This window comes from Eurytemora carolleeae, unplaced genomic scaffold (genome assembly GCF_000591075.1).
Source record: "Eurytemora carolleeae unplaced genomic scaffold, Eaff_2.0 scaffold864, whole genome shotgun sequence".
Taxonomy (NCBI): domain Eukaryota; kingdom Metazoa; phylum Arthropoda; class Copepoda; order Calanoida; family Temoridae; genus Eurytemora; species Eurytemora carolleeae.
This window is the reverse complement of record NW_019396750.1, coordinates 41,632-67,174: the sequence shown is the minus strand read 5'-3', so window position 1 is coordinate 67,174 and position 25,543 is coordinate 41,632. Positions and strand designations below refer to the sequence as shown.

The following is a 25,543-nucleotide window of genomic DNA, read 5'->3' as shown; positions in this document are numbered from 1 at the left end:
TCTATCTGTTGCGTCTATAAGGAGAAACTTGTTAAAGACGTCTCATACCGAATAACTTAGCGCCCATACAAATTGAGAAAATTGCAACATACAACTTAGACCGTAAAAAATCCATTTAATTTCAAACAAATCATTAAGATAGAACAACCTATAGTCATCGATTATCTTTCGCCACATTTGTATATAGTTTATATTTAATAATATTTTATTTTTTTCAGAAAACGTTTTAACTGATTTCGAAAAGTGTGAGTGGTGCGCGGTATTCTTAGATAGTTGCGCAAGCGAAAAGAGAAATAATCAAATTCAAAACAAATTAATTAAAAAATATTATAAAATATAAACTATATACAATTATGTGGCGAAAGATAATCGATGACTATAGTTTGTAATATCTGAATAATTTGTTTGAAATTAAATTGATTTTTTACGGTCTAAGTCGTATGTTGCATCTTTCTGAATTTGTATGGATACTACGTTCTTCGGTATTAGTCGTTTTAACAATTTTCTCCTTATAGACGCAACAGATAGAAGTAAGATTAGTAGCGATCAAAAGCGCTTTTTTATCGCATTAAGCCTATAACCCCTTTCATTTTTCGCAAACACTCCCTTTAAAACGAACAAATCACTTAAAACATAATCTAGAAATACAGCAAATTATTTGTCTTGAATTTCTAGTTTTTGTTTATTTCAATAATTTCAACAAACATATCAGGCATATTTAGTGTTAGTAACATTTTATGTTAAGAAAAATTCTAAAATAATACTCACAAGCCACTCTATATTTTCTTGTTGTCGTTGCTGTGCTTACTAAGGTTGTTAATGTGGTTGTTGTAGTTGTAGTTGTAGTTTTAATTGTAGTTGTAGTGGTAGTTGTAGTTGTAGTTGTAGTTGTAGTTGTAGTTGTAGTTGTAGTTGTTTTTGTTGTTGTTTTTGTTGGTGGTGGTGTTGTTGTTGTTTTTGTTGTTGTTGTTATTATTGTTGTTGTTGTTGTTGTTGTTGTTGTTGTATAAATACATTCTGCAGGCTTCATGTGGCCAGTAATCCCAAGGGCATTTAATTTTCTTCCCCTTGTAGTATTTTTGAGAAAACAAGTTTCATTTGTATTCCAATAAAAAGATTGACATGCACTTTAATTCAGAATCCATGATATGTCAAGTTATAAAGTTTTTGGTTTTCTTCATTTCATTTGACCAGACTATTAACTTTTCTAGACCGATGCACATTTGGGTTTTTTTACCGTCCGCCTGCAGGCGGCATTTTAGATCAAAAATAATACATCTTAACAAGCTTATTGTTTCAACATGTTTTAAAGTTGTCAAGATTGAAAGGAATCTAACAAATAACGGATTACCGCGTGTAAGGATATTAACAAAAATTAAATCAAATTGTTCTTGTTACAGAAATTGAATTGAAATGGCAAATAACTTTTGGGTATAATTATTAGATAATCAATAGATTTAAAATCAATATCATAGAATGTCCTGAAACTGCTGCATTCACAGAAGCACTGCTCCAAAGTATTAATACCTCCAACTAAAATTATGAATAAAAGGACTATGAGCGTCAGTAGTGTATTTTGGGTATACTATGCTATTGTCTTCTTGCAAAGATCGCATTGCTTGATTCACAACGGTACCCTATAAAACCTTTATAGGAACAATAATGTAAAAGATATTGTAGTTGTTCTTGGTAAAAAAGTCTTCAATTCTGATCCTTCCCTTTATGTTTTCCTGCAGTAGAAATGCTTGCAAGTCACCTTTTAGATAAACAACAATTGAAAATTATCAGTTTTCAAACATTGATCTCTTATTCATATTGTTTTCAATCTGACATTGACATCTCTACGCAGGTTACCATCTCTACGCAGGGAATGAAAAAACCTTTATTGTCTTAAGAAGAGCAAATAAAATCTATGCTTTATCACTTATTCTCATTATGATGACATTACTTAAAAAAGTGTTCATAAGTTGTAAGTACCTTTTACAATGGTATTTCCATCATATTCTACACCATTCTCCGTACAATAGTCAGTTTTACTCGACTCAAAGTCTAAAAAAGGTTGCTGTAGTATTTTTAAATTATCTCCAAGGAAAAGGGCAAAGGAAGTGAGTCTTTGTCACAAACTATGATTTTCTAATCTCTATATCTTTGTAATCCAATGCCGTAGACCTTAGATATTTTCATACAATGAATTATGTTAGATGAAAAAATCTAAGTTTGAAATATCAAAGGTTTACACCATCAGGTGGAAAAAATATAGGGATTAGAAAATCAGAGTTTGTTACAAAGACTCAATTCCTTTATGCGTTATTACTGGTACAAACTAATAACTTAGTGGCTCCTCTAGTTTTTATTTTAAACCTAAAAGAACTCCTCATAATAGGCTGATAGCTTCACTTACAACTTAAATCTAACAACATCGAAGTGTCTGTATCGGAGTATTCTGGACTTTAAACCAGGACCTCTAACTAACTGTGGAAGTTTTGGATCAAAATTCTTGGAGATATAAAGTCAGGTAGAGAAGTATCATGAAAGTATCATTGAAACACTAATGCTTGCATAATATTTAGGGTTTATACAGTTCACACCATATTGGATCATTGACTTTTAACAGTTTTATTGTGATGCAGTGTGTAAATCAATATATACAACCTTTTTCTACCATTTCAGCGATAGAACAGTTGAATATCCCCGAGATGACATCAGTATTTAATGTTTCTTCAGCTGCCTCATATTTACACCAACAGTAACCAGAGCTTAACCAAACAAAACTTTTGCTACTGCTAAACCATTAAATTCAATAATCTTAAAACTAATCTTATTCCAGTTATAATAGTTTCAATTTTTTCGGTCTGGTCGCACTCGGAAGAGGGCAAACAGTGTCAAAAATACAGCATTTTCGACCTAAATTAATTTTATCATCGAACCCCCCCCCCCCCCCCCCCCCCGGGTTTAAATTTCTTTTGATTTTAATTTGTCCGAAAGTAAATGATACATTGTAGAATTCAATGAAAATTGTTGCATACCAAAAACCACCTTTACATAAAGAAATGGAACAATGATGCTAATTTGAAAATCCTAAAGTTTGACGATTTAAAAGTCTGATTGGGACAACTTCCGTAGACTGTCTACGGTGTACACTGTGAATTTAAATCAAGTAAAAGTTACAGCATTTGAATTTGAGTTATTGAATCTATTCTTTAAAAAATTTGTTTATTTTCCACCTAAAGTAGGGTTTTGGATATTATTACGTTTTTTCAAAGATCTTGTACTTGCAACAAATTAAATATCAAAGTTATAAAATATAGTGGTCTGAACATTTTAATTAAAAACTACAATTATTTGAACTTTTTCCAATTTTTACAGAACAAATCTCTTAATCCAAAGTCTCATCCTTTACTGATGGTTAGCTATCAACTTTTTACTTCAGCTTGTTATCAAATTACAATTTGCTTGTTTTTCAAAACAATTTTGAAATAAAGTGGTTTCCTGATTGTATTGCAATGGCAACTGCACTCTTGAACTGTTGGCATAACTATACGAGTGTGCCCTAAACAATGGTTATACATAGATTATAAAGATAATGAAAATTATTATGAATTTATTTAAAAATTTAGATTACGTTGCTTTTTATATTTATTATATATCAGAACCGGATCGATCATATTTAAGAAATAAAAACGAGAAAAAAGATAATCTTTGCTGTCTTAATACCGAACTTCCTTATATGTATTTCTGATTTAGGGTGATTTGACATCAGCATGTTTACATACAGTTCACAATATACTACTTTAGAGCTAAACTTTTCATTCATTATATAAGAATTTTAAGCAGCGTGCATTATGTAGAATGCGTGCACTGGTTGTAAAAATCCAATAAACATCCTTAAAGTGAAATAAATCATCCCACAAGGAAGTTAAACCCGCAGATCAAGTAGTAGATTTATTATTGACGCAGATTCTCTAGCCTGAAAGAGATTTACTAAACAGTCAGCTGCATATAGCTGTAGATTGGAGGTGGGGGGATGAAAATTTGAACAGTGTGTTAAACAGTGGTTCCGGGAGGGACCGTGACTATAACTTAGTCTCTGTATTTCTGGAAATACAAATACTTTCGTTCTTTAAGCCCAATGTGCTATTTTACATGAAGGTTGCGACACATATAAACCCTGCATCTATTTATCTACCTAATCATCTGTGGTTAAACTACATTTTTAAATTGAAAATATTTAAGAGAAAGTACGGTTTTGATTGGTGGAAATACAGTGTATTTAAGATAGCAAGAGAAAGGAAGAATATAATTACCAGGAATATCTTTGCCAGGAAGGTCAACCCCTGGTAGATAGCATTCTGGAGGAAAGTTACAGTCATCTAGATTGATCAATTAATCAATTGGTTATAAATTTATTATTATATTAATTGATTGAATACTTGATTGATTAATTGAATGTTTTATTGATTTATTAATTGATTGGTAATATTATTGATTTATTAGTTAATTTAATTGATTGATTTATCAATTGATTAATTCATTGATTTATTAATTGGTAAATTGATCGATTGATTAGGTGGTTAATTGATTACTATATTGCTTTTTTAATTGATTGATTAATTCATCAGGGCTTTGTCATTTTATTAACGCTGCTTGCCCTAAGAACTCAGACAAGCTAAACAATTCCATTATAATTATTTCAAATATTCACAACATTTTTCTCCAAATTTTTTCAAATATGATGTGGGACACCCTGCATTATTTATTTAAATGTCATCAAAACGTCATTGCTAATAGGTCACAATTATTTTTGAAGGATGACAATTTATTTTAACAAGTGTAATGGCAATTTATCTTAACCCTTTCATGACGGGGAAAATCTATATAAGAGAAAAATTGCACAACATGAAAATAACATGTATTCCATATGTCTCATGTTCTATGTTTAATATATTGGACATATAATTCAAGATTCTTAATGATATGGTAATAAAGCTGAGGCAAGAATGTATTGGATTTTTGTAATGTCATTTAATCTGTCAGACAGCATTCAAAATTAAGCTTTAATGTTTAAATCAAAGGTTTAATTGTATGAATTGTATAGAACAAATAAATTGAGCTATTTAGTTTTATATTTTGGTCTATTATACATAATGTGTAATAAATGTTTTTAGGTTTTGGTTCATGTTTCATTGCAAAAATTGTTCCATTCCTAATGGGGTTTCTGATAGGAGCTATTATTTATTTAAAATTAGGGCTATTATCATTCTAAATCATGACCAATGTTATTTTGTCAACGTATAAAATAAATTAAAATAATATATACAGGGATACCCACAAAGGATAAGACGACTGTGCAGAATCTATACTGTCCGTTTCCGTTTATACTATATATTCATAATTCCCTGCAATCGTAAACTCGTTTATTTCACAAGCAAATCATTAATATATTAAAATAAGTCATTAAAAGATTATATTTAAGGTAAAAGACTTAATTTAGCCTTTGTATCGTCCGTCATATCAAAATTTCAGATCGTCCGACATATCAAAGTTTCAGATCGTGTCATATCAGAGTTTCAGATCGTCTGTCATATCAGAGTTTCAGATCGTCCGTCATATCAGAGTTTCAGATCGTCCGACATATTAGAGTTTCAGATCGTCCGTCATATCAGAGTTTCAGATAATCCGTCATATCAGAGTTTCAGATCGTCCGACATATCAGAGTTTCAAATCGTCCGTCATATTAGAGTTTCAGATCGTCCGACATATCAGAGTTTCAAATCGTCCGTCATATCAGAGTTTCAGAGCGTCCGACATATTAGAGTTTCAGATCGTCCGACATATCAGAGTTTCAGATCGTCCGTCATATTAGAGTTTCAGAGCGTCCATCATATCAGAGTTTCAGATCGTCCGACATATCAGAGTTTCAGAGCGTCCATCATATCAGAGTTTCAGATCTTCCGTCATATCAGAGTTTCAGATCGTCCGACATATCAGAGTTTCAGATCGTCCGACATATCAGAGTTTCAGATCGTCCGACATATCAGAGTTTCAGATCGTCCGTCATATTAGAGTTTCTTATCGTCTTTTCTGTCTCATTCTTTGTGAGTAACCCTGTTCTGCCAATTTTAAGTTGAACTGTCTAGTATGGGGAACATATAAGTGATGAATGGTCTCAAATTCTAAACATTAGTGGATTTTTAATTCCTTTTCAATAATTTCTTTCTTTAAAGCCTTTAAAGATAAGAGGAAATAATGGTCGCTTTCAAAAACGATCACAATACATTAGAGGTCAAAACTTGTTTGTGAGATTGCACTAATCTACAATGCATGCTGTTTGTCGATATGGACACTGAACAGTGACAACTTTTAATATTACTGGATAAGTGCTTGATCACTTAATTTTTGTTATCCATGCAGGGTATTACCAATGGGGCTGAGCATGTTAAGACTTTTTTTCAACCTGTTCGTTAATGGTTAGTTAAAATAACGGGACGAACAACTTTCTGCCATTCTTGTTTTAAACCTTGTCCAGCTTCAACATCTTATACTTCGGTAAATAATTTAATCTGTACGGCTTCACAGGATAAATTTACAAACACACTGACACAAACTCTGATTTTCTAATCCCTATATCATTGCAACCCAATGTCGTAGACCTTTGATATTTCAAAATATCAATTCTGTTAGATCAAATAATGTAAGTTTGAAATATCAAAGGTTTACATCATCAGGTTTGAAATATATAGAAATTAGAAAACAGAAGTTTGTGACAAAAACTAGATTAAAATTTATTTACTTTCATTTGAAGTTGATTTTGTAGTTGTAGTTGATGTTGTAGTTGTAGATAATTCTAAAACTGGTTTTATTATTATTGTTGTTGGTCCTTGACAACTGATGAATCCTGATATACAATCATGGCCAAAGATAGGATCAGAAACTGATTCTGATTTGCAATAACAATCTCCAAATGTTCTCCAGGTAAACAATTCGAAATCACTTTAAAAAAAACCATATCAAGTGTTTAAAAATGTTAATAAAAGGCTGTTACTCATTTAAAGGACTGTCATAATTTCGAGTTACCTCCCTATTAAAAAGGGACATGCTCGATTAGCAACAGTACTCTTAAACCTTTTGTCACAACACCCCAAGATTAATAATAACCGATTCTTATACTGAAAAACAGGAATAACATGAATCATTTTTCATACACAAAAGTATAAACAAATTGTTGTGTTCTTTTCAAATCAAATTCATCATGATTCATGATTCATGACCCTGGAAATTGCCTGAAAAGAATTTGCTTTCAATGTTTGATATTCAAGGTTAAAGAAATTTAGTCTTTGCCTCAAACTTCCAAATTCTTATTCTATGCAACCTGATGGTGTAAACCTTTAATATTTCAATTTTATTTTATCTAATGGAATTCATTAAATCTACGACAACGACATTATAATGAGAAAATCAGATTTTGTTGCAACGACTCAATTAAAAAAATTTTGAAAATAAACTAAGTTAAGAAAATATGGTTTCCTTGAATTACTGCACAAGCATCCACATTCTCGGGCAGATTTAACATTCTCAAATCTGTATCCTAAGTTGGTTTTCAGTTGGAAGGAATTGGATGAATAGATATTTGAGAAGCTTATATAACACCCAAATTTAATGAATTTGAGCTAGGTCGCTAAACTATCTATATCGTCGATTCAAATACTTATCCTTAGTTCTGCAGTGTAGTTGTTTACATGTTTATAGTACATGGGAACTATGATTCTGGATTTTTCTTTGTCCTATATTTGATTACTACACTGCAGAATTATAATATAATTATTTGAATCTACGGTAGGTATAAGTTCTGCGACCTGGCTTAAATTCAGTAAATTGATAATAATATAACAAATGTTCAAACTACAACTGCAAAAACATTAACAATAATTATTCTTTTTGTTGATTTAGGCTACTCCCTTTTTTGCCATATATTGATAGCTGTTAAGGATAATATCTTTAAAAAATTTTTTTGGATATACTATAATTAACCTAGGTTATTTTGAATTTAATTGAATCCTAACCTTTGATGTCAGAGCCTGGATAACAGACTTCCTGCTCATAACACTCAGATGGAATACAATCTGAACAAATGACTTTGTTTGTTTTTTATTCACAGTGCTTTTCTACGAAACTATGTGATCAGAATTAAATGATAAAAAATGGCTTCCAATTATTTGGACTACTTGTTGAATCTGGTGTTATGGGTTCATTTGGACTACTTGTTGAATCTGGTGTTATGGGTTCATTTGGGCTTTGGCTTTGTGTGGTAGTTGTGATTTCATTTGGGCTTTTAACATCTGGTGTTGTGGGTTGAATTGGACTTTTAGTGTCCACTGTTTCTGTTGAACTGAAAGTATACATCGATGTTGTTGTTGAACTGCTTGTTGCATTGATTTTACAATTATAAACACCCGACGTGCTGTATCTGTTCTTTTGGCTTTTTGGATTACTTTCTGTTATACAGTGACAACTGATATAAATAAATTCTTTTCTCCATGTAAACGCAGTGCAACCACTAAAATACATCTCTTTTATACATATGTACATTCAATATACAATATGCATATAAAGCTAGTTACAGCCTACAGGTGAAGCTATAATACATAAAAAAATTGTAGAAGTGAATTTAAGAAAAAATGGATGAAAATAGAGGAAATTTGAATATAAAATTGGACTGTAGAGTGTAGAGTGTAGACTTAAATTCAAATTCCAGTTCTATTAGAGAATACCATGTCAAATTCACAACGGTATACGCCTTCAACAACACTGTGGAAGATATTTTCGTTTTTCTATCTGAAAAAGTGATAAATTCTAATGATTTCGTTCTTTTTCTCTGTGGCTTAAATTAGTTAGTCCCTTTTGTGAAAAAACACAACTAAAAATAACAATTTTTATTTAAAAAAACAATGATATTTTATTTATCTTTGAGCAGACAATTGCATCGGACATGCCACTCTACACTTAATATTGCGTCTGTTACAGTACTCTTAATGGGGGGGGGGGGGTCAGAAAAAGTTTTATATATAAATATTTTTTAATGCTTTTAAAGTTACCTAATGTCAGCGCACTGACAGGAACATTCTTGGTAGGATGCTACAAAATAGAATGTTTTCTCAACTGCAAAAATTAAATCAATTAGATATTTTGAATACTCAATTTTAAATCCACATTTCAATTGCAGTGTACAATGCAATCCACAGTAAAAAGTGTATCTAAAAACTTAAATAGGAATTTATAATGCTTCAATTTAAGGTTTTTTTTTTAATGAATTCTTGAAAACTTTGGAGTTCAGGTGATCACATAAAAGGTTTTTTTTTAAAACCCTTGAACAAGTTAGAAATTTTAATTTTATTTTTTGTATTTTTTCAACGAATATTTTGATTTTCACATTATCAACCAACTCAAGTTATTTCACTTGATATATTTACTTTTATGATTAACTAGCTTGGGAACCCAGCACTGCGAGGGGGGAGTACAGAAGTCCTCACTTGTTAATCACAGCCAACCAAACATGTTTTGCGGCATGTGCACTCCTCAATTTGTAATCACCGAAAAATCTTGTTTTCCGATATTTTAATTCAATGCATTTTGACACAGTTTTCGATATCTATCCGGGTTTCATGGCATGTGCATTGGCTTAAACTAAATTTTCAATTTGTTTTCAGATTGGCTTGGTCAGCAAAAACTGAGAAACAAGATATAGTTAATCCCGCCGTTTACCCGCACTTGGACGATTTCGTCGGGAAACTAAATTTTCGCTATTAAAGCTCAATTTAGAATCTCATAACCAAGCTAAGAACATTCCCGTGGAACATCCGAGTTCACAAATCAAAATTTTAAGCAAATTGGTCCAGGGGCTCCTGAGTTATGATCGGAATAACAAACAGACAAACGGAGATTACACCTTTATATATAAACTAGCTTGGGAACGTAGCGCTGCACAGGTTACTAAAAGTTACTCATGCCGTTTACCCGCATTAGAACGATTTTACGGGGGAACTAAATTTTCGCTAATAAAGTCGACCCACCCCACTTAGAATCTTTAAATAAAGCTAGGAACATTCTCGTGGATCTTCCGAGTTCCCCAATCAAAATTGTAAGCAAATCGGTCCAGGATATCCGAGATCAGACAAACAAACAGACAGACAAACGGAGATTACATCTTTATATTTATAGATTATCAGATAAACTAAAGTTATAAATACCCTGAGATAGAGTGTTATATTCCACAGACGTCTCATAACAGCTCGGGTCAATGCAGTCTAATCAGGTCGAAAAATATGTTTTAGAACGATAACATAAACTTTCTTGGTGTTTTGTATCCCTTTTATTGGCATGGTTTTATCTAGATTTTAATCCGTTTTTGTTTTTCAAAATTTTAACAAATCTAAACATTTTGACTTGCCAAAAACGTTTTTGGGTTTAAGTGAGACTCTCACAAAGATATTGGGCCTAATCACCAGTTTTATGAATATTTATCTTTTTGATTTAAATGGACAGCTTTATTTAATTTTCTGAAGATATTATTTAAAAATAAATCTTTGTCTATGTTTTTTTTCTAATTAGATAAGGTATCTACAAAAATGAAGGTAATGTTATTTTTTATTTACACTGTCCATCATTTGAAATAAAGTTGCATTTAAGTTATCATTTTGCCTACCTTCACCAAAAACATTTAGAATGCAGAAGTATGTTATGCTAAATCTTAGCACCCACATGCTGACTGTTCCCAACTGTAGAATGAAAGGAAGGCTACTCTGTTTAAATAGAAAACTCTGGGTGCAAAATATCATAATGGCTCATTTATTATTCATGGATATACAGGCATATAAAGACATTATAAAGGGTTTCAGAGCGATAGTTTTAATTATTAACTAACCAAAGTGCCCGGCGTTGCCCGTGGAATTTTTTTAAAAATCCAATGTAAAAAAAATAGATTGTTGAATAAATAATCGAAATATTTTTGTCTTTGTTACCCCCCTAGGTGCCCATGATTGTCCTAAAAAATAAGTCAATAAGTTCATATTACATATTTTTTTTACATATTTTTTATTTGAAATTTAACAATAATTTTGAATTTTAAAATATTGGGTACAGATAATTTAGAAATATTCTATTATAATTCTTCGTCATCTTATTTTCCGCCTCGATGTTTCCTTTTCTTCTTTCGTTGACTAACCCTTCCACCAATTTTGGGGAAAAAAGAAATTTTTGTCAAAATTTGAAGAAAAAAAATCGACTTTCCTTAGCTCAGAACTGTCAATACACTTGACTAACTAGCTCGTAAAACCCCTGCAAGGTTTTTTTCTGTAAACTCTGAAGCCAGCATTATTTTGTTTTGTCTATGCAACACAAGTTCAAAATATTCCCGTAGTTTTACCGAGTTCCCCAGTCAAAATTTAAGGTAAATCTGTCAAGGGGTTCAGGAGTTATGCGTTATGCTCAGGCGACGGGCATACAACCAACCAATTAAACAAACAGGGATAACTACTTTATATACAGGGTTACACACAAAAGGATGAGCCTGTAAAGACGACCAAAAACTCTTAAAATATTACAATTACAATTTTAAATTAAATATTTTGTCTTAAGTATTGTTTTATGGCCCTTTTAATGATATGGCAAAGAAAGAAATAAGTTTTTAGCTGCAGAGATTCAAAAAAATAAGAACACAGACGGTAGAAATTCCGTGAAATCGTCTCTGAATTGTCTCATTCTTTCTGGTCAACCCTGTTTATTTGTTGTTCTTTAGGGTGGGGATGTATTTTGTAAATTCACGTATAGAGATTATCCTGCCGATCTTGCATTGGTCAAATCTGAGGCAGGAGTAGGACTATAGTACCAAGGTAATAAGGCAAGGAAAATTAATTGCGGTTGCGTATTCTCTGCGTACATATTGAAACCAGTTCTCTCTGGGCGGTATATGTAAACAAGCACTATTGATGGATCTGCAGTATTCCTTTATAGTATCCGAGGCGGATAAAAGCATTTAATTTTGATAATTCACATAATAGTTTCCTATGATTAGAATATTTCATTGATTTTTTATGTGAAAGACAGTACACTGCAGTACACCTCTTGAATAACTATTTTTACATTATAATTCTTTAAAAAGTATTATAAAGACAGAGAATAGCTCTTATAATGGGCCGGAATTCCGGCCTGGTATTGTATATTTTACTTGCAGTCAAATAATTACATCACATTCTACCTATAAAAATGTTGTCATTAATGTCTGAAAACTCCCGTTCATTTTAAGTATAACACCGACTTTTAGGCAGCTAGAGCAAGTTGTAGACGGTATATATACAATACAGCCTTTAAATTGTTAAACTGGACATATGAATTATCCCCTTAGGGAGATTAATGTGTAATGATTTGTGAAGCAATAAATCATTTTAGAGATATACAAAATAAAAATTCACTGGATCATTTAATAGCTTGAAAATAAAGATTATTTTGCCGAAGCATATTCACATATAAAAATCCAAAACTTTATTTCTCACACTTGAAAATTTTTATAATACATATTTATTCTCCAAGTTTCCAAGTTCTTAAACTACACTACAATCATAAAGAAAGTTTCTATAAAGATTTGTCGGAATTTCCCCATTGTTTACTAACATCTGTACTGCAGGTAGAATTGTACAAGGGAACAGGTTCTCTATCAAAACTTGTCGAACTTTTTCCATGCTCAGTCTGAAGAATAACAGAAAAAATATCATTCTGCAAAATCCATTAAAGGGACTGTAAGCGTAATTTCAAGTGACCTTCCATTCAAAGAGAGCAAAGCCCCATTTATAACGATATCCTTGAAAACTTAATCTGATCAGAAATGTGGAAGGTAACTTCGTTTTATTCACTTGTAAGAGTTTAGTTTTATGAATTTCTCCATTGGTGCTTAAAATCAAGAAATGCGCAAGGCACTTTTGAAGAGAAACCCCAAATTAAAATATACAGTTTGAACAAACAAAATATGCATATCTAGTTCATACTTGATCAGACAAAGCTTTGAAGGATACCGTTGTGAACATTGCCATGTTTGCATGTAGGGTCTCATAAAATGATGCTTACAGTCCCTTTAATATAGATAAAATGTTAAACTAGGTACGTACATTTATCCTATGAAACCAATTTTAATGGACAGGTCAGCAAAAGGAGTTGAATTATCCACATATAGTTAGATTACTTCTTTTTTATAATAAGGTGTAATTTAATCCAACAGAATTCATAGTTTGAAATATCAAAGGGATTAGAAAATCTGAGTTTGTGACTTGAACTCTGTATCTTTATGAACAAGAAGAGAAAAGTAGCTAAGGAAAATAGAATAGTTAAACCTGAGAAGAGTTCCAGGCGTTGAGATCATTTTCCTATATTCTTCCTCGTCTTCTGGGCTTAAGCCGGGCAAATCATTGGATAATAACATTCGTCTAAATCAGATATATTTTTCTTCTGAAACTATCAGGTTGGGCACATTATTAAATAATAACATTTTTCTAAATCAGATATATTTCCCCCCTAAACATGTTAGGCCAGACAAATCATTGGATAATAACATTCGACTAAATAAAATATTTTTTAAAGATTCAAAGGAAAGGGGTTGGAAATTTGATGTTTTAGAGGCGCGAGATACATTGAAACCCATTGCAACTTTATGAGCATTTGATGTTGTTGTTAATATAAAGCAAATAGCTTGAAAATAAACTTTTTAAGTCGCTGTGTTTTACGTTTAATGGCGTATTCAAAATAATAACTTAAGTCCAGCTGAGTTTCGCAATATTTTAGGCATTTCGTCAGTATGGATAGTTTTTAACCTTAAAGCCCTGCCTACCTCTTTTTGCTGTATTTTATCAGGAGTTCAACTTTTTGTTGTTCCGGATTTTCGCTAAAAATATTTTAAATTTTCTTTGACAGGATAAACCTATAAATTATGATATTTTTAATAAACATTTTTATTTCAAAATGTAGGGTTAAACAAAACTTTTAACCAAAGAAATAAGGTTTCATTGAAAACGAATCTAGTTTATAAATGAATGAAGCTCCTTTACAACAAATACCAATAAATTTATTTACCCAACATTATTTCATCCGCAATCAATCCGCAGTCAATAGTTTAAGGGATATTATAAATAAATACATATTTTCTTCCAAAAATGTTACCCCCCAAGGGTCCACCAATCGGTAAACCAAGTGTTTAGGCCGTTTTGGTTCAATTTTGGCACTTATTTTTACAAAGGATCAAAATTAGACATAGTGAAGATTAGCAAATGTTTTAAATTAATTATTTTAAACATTTTCTTTTCCACTCAATGTCAAATTTTGACCCAGACGAATATATCTGCAAAAAAAACTACCCTAAAAAAGAACATGTTTTGCTAGTTAATTTTTCAATTTTTTTATGATAAGATATTGAAAAGTATAAGAAAAGCAAACTTTAATCCGAAAATGAGTTTCGAAAAGTTTTGTTAAAAAGATTTTAAAAACGAACAAAACCCTTTTTCAACACTGCCCATAACTTCCTGTAGAACTAGTTCAGTTTAATATTTTGTTTAAGAGGATTAAAATCCCTGAGTAATATTATATCACTCAGGGATTTTCTTGCTTGAGGTTAGTGTCATAAAAAACTGAAATATTGAATGATGATACATTCAGAACGGTCCAAAATGTTAAAAAATCACAAACCAATATTGTAAAAATTACAGAAAAATAAAATTATTCTATAATGTTTATTACCTGTTTGTTATTCCAGCTGCCAAAACCAGTTTAACTGCTTGAACTCCAATTCTCCAGGCTAGTTCTAATATCATATTCCGCCCATTCGCTATATTTCTAATCTTTGTTCCTAACAATAAAATTGACTTTAAAATTTTTAGATACTCTATTTAATTTTTGTTGAAAGGCAAAAATTTTTTCTCAAGAAAATGTTTATAAGACTGTTAATTAATTGTGTGCATGTATACCTCTTTAAAAGGACTTGAAGTAACATTATTTTAAGTGTTACAAATCTGGTTCATAATCGTTCCCTTCAAAACTTTGTTTGAATGTTAAGAAAATATTACTAAAATTTGTCTACCACTTGATTACTTTGCAGCAGAGGTAATAATGGAAAAATTACAGAATTTATTTTTTTATAAAAAAACAATTCAAAAAAAAAATCTCACATATTGTTGAAGATTTAAATGGTACTGCTGTGAGTTGTGACCCATTTGAATTAAGAGAAACTTGAAATCATGGCTCGACAGTCCCTTTAAGTTTTACCAAATCCTACCTGGATGACTTAAAAGCAAAGTAACAGCATTAATGTTGCCTTTGACTAGCGCATGCTGAAGTACGTCTAGGCCGTCTTGATTAGTGACTTCTATGTCTCCCTAAACACAGCATAAAAAATGTTGGAATGTTCTAAAGTATCTGAATATTATTTCTTTGCAACCTGATTTTGTAGACCTAAATTTTTCACTTTTGAATTTAACAAGCTGCAGATATTGCCAAAATTTGATCAAAACAAAGGTTTAAACCATCAACATGCAAAGAATATAAAAGTTTGAGGCGAGTGAATTCCTTTTTACTATAACTAGGCTTTTAGTTTTAAATTGTGAACATGTTCTTTTTGTTTACATTTTAAAACAAAGAAGAAAAAAATTTTGCGGATTTTAAAAAAAATTCGCGGATTTTCAAGAATTTAAATTTTTTTACAAAATTAAAAACCTTTAAAACACATTTTTTTAAAATTTTATCATTCATAAAGCTTCCCTGTGGTCAGACAGACAAACACCCAGACAAGCCAAATTTATATATAGATGCACTTCTAGAACTTTAAAATTACAGGGTTACCCACAAAGGATGAGACTGTAAAGACGACACAGAACTCTAAAAATATTACGATTTGAAGTTTGATTTTTAGCTTCTGTATTCAATTCAGTATTGTGATGGTTTATGGAATGATTAAGCACAGATATAAACCAGTCTTGGCCAATAAGGAACCCTGAATGCAAGAAAATGGACTTAACAAATTCTGTTCAATCGTCTCTGAAGTCTCATCCTTTGTGGGTAAGGGTAACCCTGTAGTCTGTACCATTGCCACTTTTGCTGCTGATAATAAAAGTTGTAAACAATCGATACTTTCTGAGGAATCGCAACTGATAACTTGATGAAACGGCGTTTCTCCGTTCTTGTTCCTCAAATCTAACCTAAGATGAAAAGAAACTTTGTATTATTTTAACTAGCTGATAACCAGACATAATCAATTAAATCTTTTAGTTGTACTTTTTGACCGGCTAGTTTATAGGTAACATAGGTCATAAAAGAAGGGGATTCTTCATTTGGTGCATGCTTTAGCTATTTAAGAAGCGGGCTTCTACAAAAGATGAGACTGTAATGATGACTCTTACAATATGACGATTTCAAGGTTAACATAAGTCTTCTGTCTTGAATATTGCCTCTTAATGGCTTATTTAATGATTTGGCAAAGAAAGCCACAAGTTTATAGTAACAGGTAATCATGAATACAAAGAAACAGATAGTATAAATTCCGCACAGTTGTTTCTTAAGTCCTGTATTAGTAAACCTGAATATAAATGAACTGAAGTTTTCAGTAAAACAATACACGCAAATATATATGTATATACCAATATCAACGCTTTGGTTTATATCTCTAAACTCTACAGTATGCATATAAATACCTGATTTTCTTTTGGCTTAAAAGCTGTTGCAACACTTGAAGGTCTGTAAGCCTAGATGCCCAATGAACAGCTGTGTTCTTGTCGTTGTCTGATTTATTGATTTCAAGAGATCTAAAAAATATTATTAGACCTTATGTCTTATTAAATGATATATGATGGGGTTTAAAATGTTTATTGAAAACTTATTGCAGAATATATGGGAGCATTATTAAATTGTGGCGTTGATTGCTGTCGGGGAGCTGCTCAACTTCTGGTATAGATGAATCCTAAAACCCGGAGCTTCTCAGGTGCAGAACTGTTGAAGGATGCTGCTGTAGGGGAGCTGCTAGAAGCTGGTATAGATAGATCCTAGATCCCGGAGCTTCTCTGGTGCAGAACTGTTGAAGGCTGCTGATGTAGGGGAGCTGCTAGAAGCTCCTTAAAATAAAGTCCGGGAACTGGACAGCTGTTCAATGAAGCCTACAGATTTTAGAATATCAATGAAATCACTTTTTTGGTGGTACAGAGTTGGATTGGAACTCTAGAGCTGCTCAAGGGTTGGCTACAACTGCTGGTATCATCTTTTCAAGATTCCAAAGTAAAATTTAAAGTGTTGTTTTAACCTTGAGCATATAGGTAAAAAATGTGCATACAGTGCACACAACTATCTTTAGCCATCTTTTGAGATTTTTACAAAAAAGAAGTTTTAGTTTATGATTGATTCCAACCATGACTCAACATTTTTTAAAGCATACTTTGAACTCCCTTAAAATAAATAACGTGATAACCAGAAAACTGTAGTATAGGTTGACAACATTAAAATAATACTAAAGTGCATTTGATGTTGTTACAAAGCAAATAAATTAACTAGTTATTTGTAAAATGTTAAAGTGATATAGATCTGTTCACACTATAAAACTGCTGTGCCGGCCTCATGTTTATACATTGGAGTATTTAAAGTCATAAATTCAGTATAAAAGTCTTCTTCTTATTCCATTTTGCTAACGATTTTGGACCATAAAATGTTGGTTTGAAATATCAATAGTATCAGGTTTCAACGATATAGGTATTATAATATTTGAGTTTGTGGCAAGAACTCAGTTTACACAAAAGAGCTATTTTCCACCTAATTGCTTTATACTTGTACTGTTAATATAATCATCAATTTGTGATTGTAAACTCGTTCTGTACACAGATACATGTATTTTAGAAATAAACTTTATCTTATCTTATCTTATCTTATTTCAGCTGTACAGTGTACACCTTTACCTGTACTTGAGTAAAAATGAGATGGTTTTGTATTGTTTAGATTGTACAGCAGCCACTAATATTGTTCGACCATGGGAATCTGCAGAGTTTATATTTGATGCACCAATCACCTTGAAATGAAAAATATTTTTTTAATATATCTATGTAAGATCTCCACAGATCTAAATGTCGTCTTTGTTCAAGGTATCTCCAAACCAAACATGGAATGACAAGGTGGCTGAAACTCCCCGTGAGAGAAGACAGTCAGCTGATGTCAAAATGATTCTCATCACAACTCATGAACAATTCAACAGTGTTAATATAAGTTGTTTTACTCATATGTTCAAATATTTAACCTTTAATAGCTGCGTTTACTCTTAATAACCCGATGATTTGTAAATTTCATATCTTAAGCTTAAAGCTTTATCTGAGAATATAGCAGTTAAAGCCTAACAAACTTTTTTTCCTTTTTATGCAAAATAACTTGATATTTTACTTTTAGAACTAGAATGGGTTCATTATCTCATTCTGTTCTATAGAAGTGTTGCCCAGGTTGCGTTTAATCAAGGTTTATAAACCATCTGTATATTTATTCAAATGATGCTTCTCTTGGTTTATCTCCCAATCAAAGCCTTTGTTGCAAAAATAATTTATATATAGGGCTTCAGATATCACCCTGAGCTTTTATATATAGGGCTTCAGATTATTAGATATCACCCTGAGCTTTTATATTTAGGGCTTCAGATTATCAGATATCACCCTGAGCTTTTATATATAGGGCTTCAGATTATCAGATATCACCCTGATCTTTTATATATGGGGCTTCAGATTATAAGATATCACCCTGAGCTTTTATATATGGGGCTTCAGATTATTAGATATCACCCTGAGCTTTTAGATATAGGGCTTCAGATTATCAGATATCACCCTGAGCTTTTATATATAGGGCTTCAGATTATCAGATACCACCCTGAGCTTTTATATATAGGGCTTCAGATTATTAGATATCACCCTGAGCTTTTATATATAGGGCTTCAGATATCACCCTGAGCTAAATATCCTTGAGCTACTCCGACTTGATCCTACTTAGCAGGAAACCAATGCTTGGGGAGCACGTCTCCTACTCCATGTTCCTCCCGTAAGGATCAGTCTAAAGATATATATACCATGTGAACTTTTAGTGAAATGAACCTTTGAACCTGTGAACCTAAAATCTTAAACCTTAACAGTCCTTCATTAGTTATCCTAATGAAGAATTATGTTAGGATTAAACTGAACCTTGTTGCTGCTACCACACACTCTGGAGCACCTGTGTTCTGGTTGATGTGCTAGACGGATCTCACCTATAACTCCGTTAAGATCTACTCCTCCAGCTTGAGCATGAAGTACCGGTAGTGTTCTCCTTGGATCATATTCTTGATAACCTTCTTCAACCTCGCCCACTGGTGCAGTCATCTGTTATCAAAAAGGTGAATAACATGATGAAACCTCAAGTTATATGACAAACTTGTCCAAAATGTTAATCTTATTTAGTTTAAGTTTGTGTGGTCAATGAACTCCTTTAAGACCTCCACTTACCAGCAGACCTTGTATTGTACCTTATCCACCATCTGTATACTCCATAACCTCTAATGGACAGACTGATCCTAGGCTCAGCAATCAGATCAATGATAGGTACTAATTTGATTTATACGTGTCCCTGGGATCAATTTAAACAAGCTGTTACTTAAGCAAAGGATTTAAAGAAGCACCAAGTGAACCAATATTAAACCCTGCATTTTTAGTCTTGTCCCGGATGCTCCTACCTGACTGCAGAGCAGGAAATTCTACCCAAGATAAACTTGCAAAGCATTAGAGATCTTTCCTAATGCTTACGAATCCCCCGGCCAGTTCAACTTTGTAAGTTTTCATTTAATTATCAACGTAATCCTGGGCAACATCAAAAGGCTTATTTTATTATTGAAACATTTCTTATACAAAGATTTTAAGCTAGTAGGAACTGATCATTGTTTTCGTTTCAGTTCAGGAATAGAGCTGTATGAATACACCTTTCCTGAAATACTTGCTTGAAAAGACTGTTTTGTGCATTAAGGAGTGGTATTTTAAATGCTCATCCATTATACTTCATACTTCCTACCAGCTCCAACTAGTTAGGCCTAGAAGCACAATGAAAAAGGTGAAAATTCATAAGTAATGCTAACCTAAGCCACTTAAAACCCTTTAAGCGCTCTACCTAACCTCGCACATAAGCATACAAAAAAATTTTAAATTAAACATTTTTTTTGACCTATAACTTATGTTTGCAAATTTTGCACGGGGAAAGGTTGTAAGGTTGCAAATTGCAAGTGCAACACTTTAAAGTCAACACAGTCTTAAAATGTGATGCAACTTTTTATAGCATCTAGACCTTTGTTATCTGTTCTGTATATTAATTACTCTATTAAGGAATAACATTAGATATTGATTGCGTAATTAATCCTGTGAGAAAGTAAGGTCATTAAGAGAACGTCTTATTCCCAAATCCCACTGCCAGGAGAGACTGTATTGATTTAACCAAATTCAGTATAGACTGATTTGTAAAGGTAAGGAAACCATGATGTTTGGTTCAACTCCTGACTCTCAGTTAGGAGAAGGAACCTGTTCTACAACCAGCTGAAGTATATCCAAGGTCTGATTAGCTTCTGAGTTGAGAGAAGGTATACCTGTTCTATAACCAGCTGAAGTATATCCAAGGTCTGATTAGCTTCTGAGTTGAGAGAAGGTATACCTGTTCTATAACCAGCTGAAGTATATCCAAGGTCTGATTGGCTCCTGAGTTGAGAGAAGGTACCTGGTCTATAACCAGCTGAAGTATATCCAAGGTCTGATTGGCTCCTGAGTTAGGAGAAGGAACCTGTTCTACAACCAGCTGAAGTTAATCCAAGGTCTGATTAGCTCCTGAGTTGAGAGAAGGTATACCTGGTCTATAACCAGCTGAAGTATATCCAAGGTCTGATTGGCTCCTGAGTTGAGAGAAGGTACCTGGTCTATAACCAGCTGAAGTATATCCAAGGTCTGATTGGCTCCTGAGTTGAGAGAAGGTACCTGGTCTATAACCAGCTGAAGTATATCCAAGGTCTGATTAGCTCCTGAGTTGAGAGAAGGTATACCTGTTCTATAACCAGATGAAGTATATCCAAGGTCTGATTAGCTCCTGAGAAGAGAGAAGGTATACCTGTTCTATAACCAGATGAAGTATATCCAAGGTCTGATTAGCTTCTGAGAAGAGAGAAGGTATACCTGTTCTATAACCAGCTGAAGTATATCCAAGGTCTGATTAGCTCCTGAGAAGAGAGAAGGTACACCTGTTCTATAACCAGCTGAAGTATATCCAAGGTCTGTTTAGTTCCAGCTGCCATCATCAGTTGAAAACATTGTTTTTCAGAATATACCTAAACACATCATAGTTATCTATCCATGCTATCTAAATTATGGAATGCATTAACTTTTCAGACAGGACTAGCTTTGAATCTAAAGATTGTTAATCTAAAGATTAATTTTATCTTTATTCAATAACTTGCCTGTTTTCCCATATTATCTTGCCTATAAAGACCCTAAACAATTTGTGTCAGCACCCACAATGCGGAAAATGATGAAAATTTTCCTTGTAAAGCAGTTTATAAACTGAACACACAATTCATTGATCATTAATAAACTTCTTATATTTCTTTAGGGTATAATCTTTTGCGTTATGCAGCAGGATTTCTAAAAATTGAAATTTCAATGCCCTACATCTGTCATTTAAAAATTTTATAACTGCCGGAAGACTTAATTGTTGTGGCATGGAAGACCTTACGGTTGTGGCTCATGACTACTGGAAGACAAAAAAGATAATATGTGGCATGGAAGGGGAAAATGTTGTGGCTTATGGCTGCCTGCCTTCCCCTGCTCCTATAAAAGTATAAAGGTATGTATTTACATTTTGATTAATGTTGTATTGGAAATGTAAATATTTGAAAATATCATGTTAAATTATCATCATTATAAAAAATTGTTCACACAACTTAACACAATTTAAAGATCTATAATAGAGCTACTATATTCATGGGACAATTAGTTGCAGGGTTACCCACAAAGAATGAGACTGTAAAGAAGAACTGAAACTCTTTAAATATATCTATTACAAGGTTAAATTAAGCCTTTCATGCTGTATAGTACTGTCTTTTATCGGCTTATACAATGATTTTTCAAAGAAAGAAACAAGTTTACAATTGCAAGGAATCAGAAATATAAGCATAGAGAATAGAATATTATTAGAGGGGAATTTACTAGAAAAAAGTGTAAAACGGCCATTTTGTTGTACTGTTTCCATACTGCAGGTGTACTTCACATATTTATGCTATATAACCATTTGGGCCCTGGAATATCATTTTATTGAAAATCTAAAATTAATGTTAAAAGAAGACCAAATTATGAAATAGGCTGGTCTCATGATTGACCAATGATCATTTCACATAGACTCTATGCCTTTCACTTTACAAACGATGATTTTCCGTTATAACTATAAATCAAATGATGTTTTGTATTCCCCTAATTCATCATAAAGTTTATTTAACAGCTTTAAAAATTTCGAAATTGAAATGAATAGTCCAGGGAACATACTGTATTAATGTACTCTACTGCACATAATTTGTGAACATTTACATGATTTGTACGCTTTGAATTCCCTTTCAGGCTGAAAGGGACTGAAAAAATTCATACCGAGAGATTCTTTAAATTCCTCTCTAATATATATTCTATTATCTATGAATATAAGAAACGGGCAGTACGTAATTTCGTACAAATGTCTCTGAAGTCTCATCTTTTGTGGGAAACCCTGTACCTTTATTGGTGTGCAGAACATTTTCAGAAATATTTACAGATTTGTTTTTATGAATATCAAATAGAGGCATCACCATTCAATTCTTGTATAAAATTAAGATTATCTTTTCTCTCAAATCAAATCAATTCACGGATGAACCGATAATAATAGATATATTTTTGAATATAGAAACTTTAATAAAATATATACTTTTCTAATCTTGGCCCCACAGTTTTGGATCAATAACTTGACAACTTCCACACTTCCAGAATTCACCCCTAAAAAAACAAAAAGAAATTTCAGGAATGGTTCATGTTAATTTTCTAATTTTTTAAACATATTTTGAATAGGACATTTTGTGGACACATGGAATAGACATTTTGTGAATACATGGAATAGACATTTTGTGGATACATGGAATAGACATTTTGTGGACACATGGAATAGACATTTTGTGGATACATGGAATAGACATTTTGTGGATACATGGAATAGACATTTTGTGGACACATGGAATAGACATTTTGTTGATAAAGACATCTCATAGAAGATATTTCATAAAAATCATATATATATAGAGATAAAGCATTTTACACATATAGACGATAGACATGTTAAAATATAGATATATACATTCGATAAATAAGGCATTTCATTAACTTAAATATCTTGAATATCTTGCAAAAAATTGAACCAAACCTAAAAGTATTGGATCCACTTCTGAATCTAGAGTGACTGTTCCTCCACGACTTGTTAGAAAATATCTAAATTATGTAAAGAATAAATTTGGTAATAAATTACAATTTAGTATTATGATGATAATCACGTAAAAAGAATCTAAATTGAATAAAATTTAAACATGTAAAAAAGTTCATAAAGTTTTAATTAAGTTCATCTAATTAAAATGGTATTTTGAAGTAAGGATTTGGTAATTACATCTTAGCTAGTGTTTGATAATATAATAAGTTAAATAATTTAAGTCTCTTCCACAAAATTTGATTTTCTATTCTCTAAATCTTTGCAGCAAAGTGTGAAAAAATTCTGTTAGTTTAAATAATTTATCTTTAAAACATAATTTAATCACACCAAGGTTATAATGCATGGAAAGTTAACCCTATTCCTGCTGGGGGGGGGTCAATTTGACCCCCCCCCTGTAGTTTTTTTTTTACATAACTCAAAAAGTGTTGGTCTGAGGCTGTTGAAATTTTCTGACTTTTCTTACATACCCAAAGCCCTCCCTTTAGGCCTAAAACCGGGCTTTAATACTAACTGCCTGAGTCCTCAGGCACACTGCCTGAATGACTGCTTTTGCCTGTAACAAACTAAATCTTTGTTTTGACCCACTTTCCCTTGTCAGATTTTGATAAAATGTAGCTTTTTGGAAAGCCTATGACATAAGGAAACGGATTGCACAAGCTTTGCGAAAAAAAAATTGCAAATTTTTTGCAAACAACCTGTCAAAGGAAATTTGCACATTTTTGTTTTTCTTGATTAAAAATCAGGTTAATTAAAATTTTGCAAAATTTTTGCATATTTGAAATGGCATGGTCAAGGGCTTTTCAAAAATGTATAATTTGTCATTTTTTGTACAAATTTTTTTTTGCAAACATTTTTACTTTAAAACTGGATTTTGCGATAAAAAATTCAATTTTCGCAAATTTGCAAATTTTTTTGCAGATTCTAAAAGTAGAGCACAAGAGCTTTCTAATGATGTATCATTTGTCATATTTGGACATAAAACATGGGATTTAGAGGGGGGGGGGGTCAAATTGACCCTCCCCCCCAGCGTATCCTGGTTTTCAAGTACCCCAGCAGGGATAGGGTTAATTGCAGTTGACTATACTCTGCGTACATATTGAAATCAGTTCTCTCTGGGCGGAATTTGTAAACAAGAATAAATGCATTAGTGTTTGTTTAGTATCCGAGGAGGTTAAACATTGAATTTTGATAATTCACATAATAGTTTCCTATGACCAGAATATTTCATTGATTTTTTATGTGAAAGATGGATTCCATGTCAGGCTGTGACATCCGTCTTGTGTTTACATTACCGCCCAGAGACAGTACACTGCAGTACTAAAGATGCATACTCCTCTGAAATAACTTTCCTTGCATTATAACCTTGATTTACACCATGAATTTGCAAAAATATTGGGATTAGAAAGTATGAGTTTATGGCAAGAACTCAGTTCTTTAAAGTATTGATTAGAGGTAAATTTGTTTAACAGATTTTCTTTATTTTAGTTCAACTTTAGTTGCAAATGTGTGATTTCAAAATTTAGAATAGCTCCAAAACTGGTACAATAACGCGGCTTTGGAAAAAAATTCTCAACATTCAAACCAATAAATCATGATCATTGATCACCTGACGGCACCAGCATCACCCATCTCTATAGCAGCTATAAAGTTATCATCAGCCATTTTTTCTTTTCTTTCAAAGATTTGATTTTATTAAGTTCAAGAGCTAGTAACACATCTTAATTTTCATAATTTACACTCTTGGAAAACACTTTGAAATAATAAACCTCTTGTTACTAAGTCAAAGCCGCCATTTTGAAATTAGGCTAAGCTTTAAAGACTTTGATAAATCAATCAATAAAACTAAAGTTTCAGTCTAAAAATCTACAAAATTGAAATTACAACAATTTACAAATCAGTAATTTTTCATGGCTTATTTAATGATTTGGCAAGGAAAGAAATAAGTTTTCAGTTGCAGGGAATCAAAAATATAAGAAATGAGACAATAAAAATTCCGTAT

General features: G+C 32.1%; 3 protein-coding genes and 1 long non-coding RNA gene across 4 annotated transcripts; 1 reads left to right on the top strand and 3 right to left on the bottom strand.

The window, feature by feature from the left end:
• Positions 1–933: 933 nt before the first annotated feature.
• Positions 934–6,990, bottom strand: LOC111708198 (uncharacterized). The gene is made up of 6 exons (XM_023481499.1): positions 6,791–6,990; positions 4,305–4,370; positions 3,490–3,550; positions 2,653–2,783; positions 1,978–2,049; positions 934–1,533 (listed from the first exon to the last, which is right to left on the bottom strand). Exons 3-6 carry the CDS (start codon positions 3,531–3,533, stop codon positions 1,376–1,378), a joined length of 405 nt encoding a protein of 134 aa, XP_023337267.1. The 5' UTR covers positions 3,534–3,550; positions 4,305–4,370; positions 6,791–6,990; the 3' UTR covers positions 934–1,375.
• A 1,194-nt stretch (positions 6,991–8,184) lies between these two features.
• On the bottom strand, positions 8,185–10,762 carry LOC111708196 (endochitinase A). The gene is made up of 4 exons (XM_023481496.1): positions 10,700–10,762; positions 10,245–10,301; positions 9,093–9,156; positions 8,185–8,554 (listed from the first exon to the last, which is right to left on the bottom strand). The coding sequence occupies exons 1-4, from the start codon at positions 10,755–10,757 to the stop codon at positions 8,185–8,187; spliced, it is 549 nt and encodes a 182-aa protein (XP_023337264.1). The 5' UTR covers positions 10,758–10,762.
• Positions 10,763–12,548: 1,786 nt separating this feature from the next.
• LOC111708194 (histone-lysine N-methyltransferase EHMT2) lies at positions 12,549–25,212 on the bottom strand. Its single transcript, XM_023481495.1, has 12 exons — positions 25,151–25,212; positions 23,485–23,549; positions 22,996–23,063; positions 21,290–21,376; positions 17,967–18,076; positions 16,719–16,829; positions 16,112–16,226; positions 15,308–15,407; positions 14,773–14,881; positions 13,871–13,924; positions 13,377–13,469; positions 12,549–12,738 (listed from the first exon to the last, which is right to left on the bottom strand). Exons 1-12 carry the CDS (start codon positions 25,204–25,206, stop codon positions 12,594–12,596), a joined length of 1,113 nt encoding a protein of 370 aa, XP_023337263.1. The 5' UTR covers positions 25,207–25,212; the 3' UTR covers positions 12,549–12,593.
• On the top strand, positions 19,240–20,113 carry LOC111708195 (uncharacterized). Its single transcript, XR_002766605.1, has 3 exons — positions 19,240–19,414; positions 19,479–19,619; positions 19,730–20,113. It is a non-coding gene; the product is annotated as an uncharacterized LOC111708195 (long non-coding RNA).
• Positions 25,213–25,543: the final 331 nt, after the last annotated feature.